The sequence below is a fragment of the Frieseomelitta varia genome, unplaced genomic scaffold (assembly GCF_011392965.1).
Source record: "Frieseomelitta varia isolate USP_RPSP 00005682 unplaced genomic scaffold, Fvar_1.2 scaffold_929, whole genome shotgun sequence".
Lineage (NCBI taxonomy): Eukaryota > Metazoa > Arthropoda > Insecta > Hymenoptera > Apidae > Frieseomelitta > Frieseomelitta varia.
Window position 1 is genome coordinate 1 of NW_025110733.1, and position 10,605 is coordinate 10,605.

Below are 10,605 nucleotides of genomic sequence, written 5' to 3' on the forward strand. Positions count from 1 at the left end.
TCTTTAGGAAAAGATGTTTCACCCATTTCTCTTTTAGAAGAAACGTGTCCGAAAACAAATATTTCACTTGTCTACACTTTGCACATGTACGTAAGTTCTTGCATAGGTATGGTCGCAACAGTAGAAAAACAAAATTACTTTTTTTCATCAGTATGCGATCGTCAAAATTTGTCCACAACGAAAGAAATAAATAATTGTCCGATTTGATTATCACAAATATACCAAAAAAAAAAAATTATTTCTAGAAGTAAAAGCCGTAGCATACAACTGTTATATCATACACACTGACTTAAATACGATTATTTTCGATATCCTAAGCCGTAAGTCGCAAGTCGGAAGTCGCAAGTCGTAATCTAATCGCAAACGAGATATCGATTTACAAAATGTAGACCTTAGGCATTCAATGCTTTCTCGAGTCACACGCGACGTTATCGATTCAGTGTAAGTGGGTGATTAAATATACTCTTAAACTTTAACTTAAATGTTAAATGCACTCTGTCTAATCATAAATATATGTGTAATTTATCTCATCTAGTTACAAATTTAACTTTATAACTTAATAATTTAACTTTAAAAGATCCTACTCGGCTGAAGATTTAACTTAATCAGTAAAAATTTATAATAGGAAAAAAAAAATAACTTACAAAATTGAAATAAAAAGATAAATCATACTGAAACTGATTCAACGATACGTGTAATATATCGATTTGATCATTAACTGTAGGTAGTGCAAAAGCAATTCTAATTGCTATTCCAATGCTATTGATCATAGTTTTTACCTTAACTTGACAACATCTATACCAGATTTCTTCCTGCTATGTTTTTGCTTCCGAAACTAATATTTTACTACTTGCTATTATATCTTAACATTACACTAGATGTAGATAAATCGCGATTATTTTTAAACAATTAAATAATTTATAAATCATTGTGCACGTAATTTGAACAAAGATATATTGTTGAATCTGAAGCAGAAAATAGAAAAATTAATTCTAATCGCCCTCGTTTATTAAATAAGATAATAGATTTTATTTTTGATTCAAGTCGAATAATATAGTGTTTTAATTTTAAGTTTTTATGCGTTCTACAGGCATCAAAACGGATACAACCGATTACGTTCACAAACAGATTTGATTTCAACGTAGTTTACAAAAAATTAAACACTATTTGGAAAAAGATTGCAATCTACTAAACGAAGATCTTTATTAATATATATTCTGATTTATATAGAGCATATAAGTCAGAATGTATTAATTATATGGAAGCTGAGGTTCTTAAACGCATGATGCAAATCCAAAAGTTGACAAATTATTCCTCTTTATCAGGTTTTTTTTGGTTTCGATTTGGGTATGGTGGTGCCATCTGTTGGCAAACCTCGGGTATTAATTAATTTTAAAAATACTTATTCGTGCATCTTACTTATATGGAACATGCAACAAAAACTTAAAGGGACGTCGCAATTTCAAAAGTTGACAAATTATTCCTCTTTATTAGCGGTTTTTATAAATTAGTGCAAAGTAACTTTTTTGGCCATCTGTAGGAAAACATTACTATTGAAGTTAATATCAGCGTTTGTCGACAGATAGTGCCACAATGTTCAAAGACTATTTTTATTTTCATTGCATATAATTCAATGATATAGTTACTTAATGATGCAGGAAATTGGAATAACACTGCATAAAAAAAATTTCTACGAATTTTTATATTAATTTACTTTTTGAACTCTTTAAATATTCGTCTTATAAACCGATAAATTTAATTTTTTGATTTTGTTATCAAAAAATTAGTTTTACGATTTCGTCACAACGCGGCGTTAGTGTGTCAGTATCTAAAAATTGATCAAATTTTCATTTATAAAGATGAAACTAATTGATAGAATTTATTTGAAATGGGATCTTCTACTTTCTTCCCATGTTCCATTTAAGCTGTAGAATGTATAGATAAATCAGTTGAATAATATCTAATTTCTTATATATTTAATTTTTGGATCAGAATTTAATACTGACATAGTTAAAAGTTTAAAAGTATTAATTTTCAGATTCATATACATGTATATATACACGTGTAAAATGTGTCAAGCTAAAGTTTATTATATTTTGTAATTTCAGTACGAAGTAACATAAATAAATATATGCGTGTACATACATATTAATGAGTAAGTTTATACTTAATCTTCATTTAGATACATATGTTACATATTTTATTTGATTCGAAATATTCTTATACGCATGTATGTACGTATGTACATATGTATGTGTATGTATATTGAAAACATTTGCAGAATAAATGAAATTAAAAAATATCGGATTGCAAAATATGTCTATATATATATGTATGTATAACGATATATTGTTAATTGAATTTGATATGATTGACTAAGGTCAGATTAAATTTTCAAATCTAATCATTTCATTCACGTACATATATGAATGTATATATGTATATACGATGCATCTGTAGTAAAATTTTTTTATAGGTTTATAAATATATAAAATATATAATTATTATCTAATTGCTATTTTAACTAATCAAACATTATATTTTTTCATAAGTTATTATTACTTCACTTCCTATACTAATTAAATTTTTTTTTTCGCAGTTAGTTATTATTACCTCACTTCCGCCAGAGTACATTGTTGTGTCTTAGGAATGTATTGGCGTATGTTATAAACGAAAGGTAAACGGATCATCATCGCTTGTCATTATATTTGCCAATTGTAAGAAGAGAATTCTCTAGTTTACGAAATTGTCATTACATAGAATAGAGTATTTGCGCGTCTATTACGTTAACGTGTGTAAGAGTGAACGGTATGAGAGAATCACTGAAGAATACACAAGAAAGGAAAATATACGAAAAAGAAGGAGTGTTTCTTTTAAGCTTTGAGCAATCGTGCAGGCGACGGATGACCAATTTACGGAGACAATTGTTGAGTGAAAATTGCACGGACATGCAGTGCGAACAATGGGGAACAAACCCCTTGGCTTGCGCCCTAACCATTCCCCCTCTGTATCACGTACCCTAGAACTCTGACGCATATCCCCACGTAGAGAAAGAGCAAGAGCTCGTTTGAAGCGAAACAGCAGCTGACGATCGTAACAATACATTCTCTGCATGTGAGAGGAATACGTGCTGTACGCAGGGTTAGGAGTTAGGAGAGAAGACGGTGAACTTGGTCGCGAGGACGCTACTGGCTGCTAGACTGCTAGACTGCTAGACTGCTAGATTACCGGTGTTACGGCGTTACAGCGATGCAAGCAGAACGCGTAGGCAGCAGGTAAGCACCTATTTGCTTCGTTGAGATATTCATCTTTCTACTCTAATAAATGGACAAGGCAAGGCAGCGGGGTGGATCAGACTTTCCATCACGGAGATGTACACATACATACGTATATTATCTACATGTTCTAAGCGTGCATGTTTCTTTTTTCTCTCGCTGCATCATTTTTTTACACGGTCATCGATGTATATTTAAAGTCAAGTCAAACAAATGAACGTATATAGAGTCCAATATACGTTTGATTTAATTCATTTCATTCGTTTAGGCTTACAATTAGCCAAGTGAAACGCTACCAAGTGAGCGCTGTATTAGCAAACAACAACATAAATTGTTGTCGTTCGTTTTAAATCAACCGAAAAATGCAAAATATAAAATAATAATAGAGTAAGCTTAGAGTAACGTTGATCGAACTAGACGTTGCTATTCAGTCACACATATATATTTTGTTTCATATATATTTTGTTTCTCTTCCAAAAGTGCACATAGTATGTATATATATAAATATATATAAAGTGTATATATATAAAAACTTCTTTATAAAATTCCAATTATACTTTAGTTTAGCATACTTTATAATTCAATTATATGTCTACCATTAAAATACTACTAATAAAAAGTAATAATTGCAATATATCGATCACAACCATTTTTTTTGATTTTTAATTGAAACCCAGATCTATTGATTGCTATAAATAGATTAGTTGATGTTAGAGAACGGCGTAACGATGAACGGATAGAGATAGAGTAATCTTCTATTAAATAATCCTCGATATTCAGTGGAATAATATTCTTTTTTCATAATGTACGTAAGAGAAGAAAATAGAAAAAACAGAAAAAAAAAAACAACACAACGAAGAAAGAGCGTGAAAAAGGAAAAACATAACAGTGCGGATAGAAGCGAAAAGAGAAAGGCAAAGACAAAGACAAAGACAAAGACAAAATTGAAACAAGGATATGCAAAAGAGAAATGGAAGAGGGAAGTAGAAAAAACCATGAGAAAAGCGAGAAGATGCAAGAAGTGATACAGGTGTAAGAAGGAAAGATAAGATAAGAGGAACGAAGTGAAAGAACAGAGAAAAAGAAGGACGCAGGATAGGAAAAAGGTGGAAAAAGAAGACAGAGAGGTGATGAAGCAGAAAGAGGAGACAGGAAGGGAATAGTAGAGAGAGGTTCTGTTACCTGGTCCGCTCTCCTCTCGTGACGGCAGGTCAGTGTTGCTATACTCGCGAATGAGAACGGATGCATCGACCGGTTATGCGTGTGATCATTTTCACGCAAGAAAGTCGGTCTTTCGTCTCTGCTCATTGTCGTCGAATCGTACATGATTAGTGAAAACAGTTTCCCGATAGAGATGTGGTGATAGAAACGTATACACGTGGAGCAACGATTTCTCCACGCGATGAGATAGAAAATCTCGGCACAGGGTACGTATATTGTCGTCTCATTCTAATTACATATGTTAAACACGAAAAAAAGTAAAACGTCCGTTAATCGGTTAACCACGTTGTAGTTTATCTTTACACGGTGAAAATGGTGAAACGCATCGCGCGTGTATAATAATCACGCGCGTTAAATCCATACGACATACGATCGACATGCCATCAAACAGAACGCGGCTAGAGTGGTACCATTTTCCAACATTCGCGTTATTGCGTGAACTTGAATTCTTCGTCACACAATTGCCATGGTTCGCTATACTTGGCTCGAAAAGCTTGATACACGCACTTATGCACGCGGCTCGTATACAGAGTGTTTCCAAACTTATGAAACGACAAGAAAGAAAGTGATTGCGCGTGAAAAAACGCACCCTCTTTCTGTTTACCACTTACCACAATTAATAATTTACTATTTACTCTGTCGATGTTCTTACATATTCACCGTCGCCTTTCCATCGGCCATTTATGCAATTGCCGGTTAATTAAAGAATGTTAATTAAAAACACGTTGTTCTATCAGTACTCCTCCTACCATTACATCCTCGCAGTTTCGCCTTTTTTTCCCTTTTCTTCCTTTTTTTCACGAACTTCTCAAAAATATTTTTCTTTACCTTTACTACTTCTCGATTAGTTGACGGGAATTTGATTTAACAAATTTAGTACCAATGTGTTATTTCGATTCGTCCAACCGTTTAGAAATAAGAGAACAAACAAGTTACATACAGTTGGGAGATAATTTTAGAAATGAAGTTTGGTAACATTCGTCGTAAGGAAAGTAAACTAGTGCGTCGAGTATTTCTCGTATCTCAGCCGCGCGTACGTACAATATTTACTTATGCGCTGCAGCGTTGTATGTTTGTATAAATATGGAAATAAGTTGAGAATAGGAAACTAGTAGTCAGGGCGTCGATTCCTTCGACAAAACAAGAACAGGTTTCAGAAAGAACTTTACCATCTCTGTGAAAGGTGTTGTCCCGTAAGACGCAAGACATGTACATATACGTGTATACATACCTGTATATACTATATACTGTATACGTAAAAACATACGAGAGAAGAAAAATACTTTCCTCTAGGATTTCCCTAGAATTTTATAGAAGTTATCTGACACAGAAAACTTGGAAGCGTTAGTCAATCGCAAATCGTTTTAATACTTACTTGTGTATCTGTGTATGTATTGTCGAAATTGTTTTTCAAAGAATTTCCTTCTTCTTGTACATACATATTACACACATCTTTCTATTATCGTGTATATATATATACATACACATATACATATACATATACATATACACTCTTTATCGAAAAAGAAATCAATCATCTACTTTGCAAACTCAAAACTCGAATTCAATTCGTATATAATACTCGAAAATGATGAAGGAAAAGCTATTAGCTAACAGTTTTTGAACACAAGGGCGACACAGGGCGACACACGATCGGAGATGCGTCCCTGAAATGCTTTTTCTCCGAGAAATTCTCTGAAATTCTCGAGGCAGACGGTGCGCACCTTGCACCATAAACTTGGACTCGTCGGATTGGCACGTTATGTACGGGTTGTGGCAATGTAATGCGGCACAGTAAGGTATGGCGCGTAAGACAGATGTTGACCAAGAAACAAATCAAATAAAAGAGAAACAAAAGGAGAAAGGTGGACGCGACGCGACAACTGGTAGCTTAAAACGAAAGCAGTGTGCCATAATCTGCTGACGAGCACTGCATTTACTGTTACCAATTGATAATCATTTCGACGTATGTATCCTTTACAAAGTTTTTACACCACAAATGACTTGGTTGTCAGTTGCCACTTGTCTCAACATTATTCTTACAAACGGACGATCTTCGTCATCATTTTTGGGAAATTCATTCGTTCCTTATTTATTTACCGTATTTTTTACTTGACCTCGATGACTGATGTCGTCCTCGTATCCTGCACGGTTTCAAGTATCGCAGAATGTAGTAAACATCAAGTATCGCGTATGACATGAAAATGTCATCCGCAATGAATATTTTCCCTGTCGACATGTTGCGCGCACGGCGCACAGTGCCGTTAAGCAACCGTTACATACTTACATACTTACATACTTACATATTTACATACTTACATAGCCTGGTCACTTGATCTGTGAATATTAGTGCCACAGGTTTCAAGCCTAGCATACTGTCGTTCTTACAATTCGTAATTATAGTCAGTAATTACCATTTCTTTAAACAGTTGTCAACATGTTTTAAACCTCGATTATGTATTTAGATATTACTTTCTCTTTGGTATTTCGTGTGTGAATAAAATTTTCTCAAATATCGTATTTTACCGTGTAAAGCACACGAAGATGACGAACTGTACATACAGGGTATGGATGTAATTTAATCTGCTTTTCGTAAAAATTATATTTTCATGAAAACGAGTTTAATAAATCGTTGTAATAATAAATTGGTAAACTTTCATTGGTTTGAAACTTGAGGAAAGGAAAGTGTGCAATTATCACGTGTGCAAGTGTAAACAAAGGCAAAGGAGAAAATCTCTTCGATGAAAGCTACTAAATCTTTTTTAACAAGATTTCACGCATAAATAATAAATATATCGATATAAAGATAACCATTGTACATATGTATATACACGTGTACTATGTACATATCGTATGTGTACATATTCATATGTGTACCGATTGTTGATTAGTCGACTGTTTAACTTTCAGCGATACATTTCTAATTTTCAATCAATCACAGAGTGATATATACATATAGTAGGTACCAATGCTCGTGATAAGGGCGGCGCAAGCGCGAATGTAACCAGTTCTTTCCAAGAAAAACAGATGGTCGGTGGCATTTGTAGTACTCGTACTCGTGCTCGTGCTCGTGTTCGTGCTCGTACTCGTACTCGTACTAGCAATTTGTTCGCACTCAGTACGAGTTTGTGCGCCGGTCGAAAAGCATTCGTGTTCTTAATACTGGAAAATAAATATAAAGATCAATATCCTTTGTTATCGACCAATTGATTATCATTATTTTGGTGCCATGAAATTATTTATTAATTTAAAAGGAAAATTTATGACTCATATTAAAAAAAACCACGTGCTCGATTTGTGTGTGAATTTACTTTCGTACAACATTATGTATCTCTAAATAGATAGACCAACTTGTGCCTCAATTAGCAAAGAAGAAATGAAAATCAAATAAAAATCAATGAAATCGATGAAAATAAAATAAGAAAGTATGTAGTCTTTAATTTGACATTTAGGAGAACAGTTTCACGTTACGATATTGAAAAGTAATCGTGGGGAAACTTGTCTAGAGATAGTCTAATCAAGTGAAAAGTTCTACAACCGTATCGTAAATATGTGAATTTTTTTCCAATTATTAGTTACTTGGAGACACGACTTCTACCTTGCACACAGAATTGCGTTTTCGTGATTAATGTCGAATCACTCGTTGAATTCATTGTTATCGTACGAAAATTCCCCAGTGAAATATGTACCCTACGTGTATACCTACTTACTTACACACAAATTACGTGCAAATTACCAGCAGTGTACCAAGAACATCACGAAGAATGTCAAACCTTTATTCGGAACGGTAATTCGTTAAAAAGAGTGTTAAAACAAGACTTACTCGATCCATTTTATTTGGAAAGATTGTTAGATCGATCATTGTTTCGCACACTGTCGACAAAAGAAAAGACTCGCAGCTGGCGAATGTTTTTACTCGAGGATGTTTGAGCGATAATTTTATTGAAAAAGAAAAAAAGAAGACGACAAACGGGACAGATCGTGACGAGAGAGTATTCTGGTGAGAGTTAAGAGGTCATTTGAAAGAAAAGTATGCAGCTACTTTCCAGCTTTATGGCGAGGCACTTGAAGCGAGGAGCATCCTTGAAAAAAGGTACGGTATCGTGGCGGTTGAAGCACCCTGAGATGAACTGAACTGTTTGTTTAAAACAAAACCACGATGATTGTTAATTCGATACTGATTATCATTTCGAATTTGTCAATACGAAATAATCGGAATATCCAAGTGCAACTAAACTAGTTTGAGAGAAATTCTTGTCATCACGCTTGTAATCGTGCGACATTGGCACTCTATGATCAGAATAGATGGGTAATGTAGTAACTTAAGTTAAGTTGATTGAAACTTCAATCTCAATTGCAATTCGAACGAATTTCAATACTTTTGCGTACAATGTAAATACATATGTTTATAAACAGACAAAAAGTTTGATATTTTTTTGGCTTTAGTATAAAAATAATACTTTTGCTTATGTCTCTGATAGACATGTTGGTAAACGTCATGTTGCGTCATAACGCGTTTCTAGAAAACACATAATATTCGACTATTTTGCAAAGAACTAGCCACGTACCAGAAATTCGAAATCTAGTATCGGTATTTACTGATGTAAACAGATGCAGTCAAAAAATAAAGAGGATGCATCAAATATCAATAGAGAAACTGAATGAAAAATGGAGAATATTTGACAATGAGTACCTGATAAAAATGGTTTCAAGCTTTCAAATACCAAGCTTTATTTGTAAAAGCAGCATACAAAGTTTCTACCAATTTTCAGTCGTTTTCATCGCATTTGTTTGTTCGCTTTTGAAAACAGTAGCTTTTTCATTTAGGAAAATGTAAATTCACAATTCCGTAGCACAAGTAAGTTAAGCAGACACGTTAACACTTGGAAAGGTTGTGTGCTATCAATTTCTATACAACGGCTGCTGGTAATGCCAAGGTCTTGTCCTTGATCCTGTTCGCAGTCTTAAGTACATGTATCACGCAGTGCATGTCTCCTGACATTAATTTGGTTGTAAAATCTCGTAAAATCTTTCCAAGATCTTTCAAAATGTATCTTCATGTACGTCTTTTCTTACTTTTCTTATTTTCAATTAAAGTTTCCTTCCTTTTTTTACTCCTACGTTCGATTTTGTTCATCTCTTTTGTAATATATACAAGGTACGAATGCCCTATACTTACAAATAAAATAAATTATTCATTTTACACTCGATCGAAAATTATGAAATATCATCACCCTTATATTTATAAATTCAATTTTTCTGACAATAAGTACCAAGTATTTAATTTGATGCGCTTACACGAATGGATAATTAATAATCAATGGTTGATGAATTGTACGCATGAAGACGGTTGATTCTTTTTATTCAAAGAGAGAAAAGTGTTGTAGTTAGGAGGAACAAAAGAAAAAGAAAGGAATGATGAAAAGAGTAAAGTTGGTTTCATTCTCGGAATCGCACTCGAGATTCACGCGACGTTTACGAAGGACGAACATAAATTGAGGTAACAAATGGATCAAACAAACGCGATATTCCTTTAAGTGTGGTCCGAATTCATCGGTTATGTAGATTCGTCTACATCGTCTATTAATTACATCCAAACGACATTTGCCCTTTTCCTTGTTTGACCTATCTATCTAATTGTGTCGTGATGAAAATTGGTCTGCGACTACTACTACTCGTAAAACAACGAGAAATTCATTGAAAACGTATTGTAGGAACCGTATAATTATAATATAAAAAATTATAGGTATTTCATTCATATACTACGTGATGTTAGATAGTAGGTATAATATATTATAATATAATATAATATAAATGTGTGATAATTTTTTTTAGATCTAATCACGTCGATTTGTAAATTTACTGAAATTTATTTAACCTTGTGTCTTGAAAATGAGTCGTGACTAACGAGTCCAATAATTAAAAAATGATACTATGCTGCGTGCACATATGTACGTACGTACGTATAGCAGCATACACGTACATACACGTGCCTACACATTGTTGATCAATTAGCCTTAAGCGGTTACAAATATAACAGCGGCATGATACAAAATTTACTTTTACCTTCTTTAACTCTCTTCTCTTTTTTTTTTTTTTTTTTTTTTTT

The 10,605-nt window shown here is 33.5% G+C and overlaps 1 protein-coding gene across 1 annotated transcript in view; it reads left to right on the forward strand.

Annotated features, from left to right (window-relative positions):
• Positions 1–7,600: 7,600 nt before the first annotated feature.
• The window catches only part of LOC122537761 (tricalbin-1-like), a 13,558-nt gene continuing 10,553 nt past the window's right edge, over positions 7,601–10,605 (forward strand). The window contains 1 exon segment of the mRNA XM_043671245.1: positions 7,601–8,589. Within this exon segment, the coding sequence (XP_043527180.1) occupies positions 8,529–8,589 (61 nt within the window). The 5' untranslated portion in view covers positions 7,601–8,528.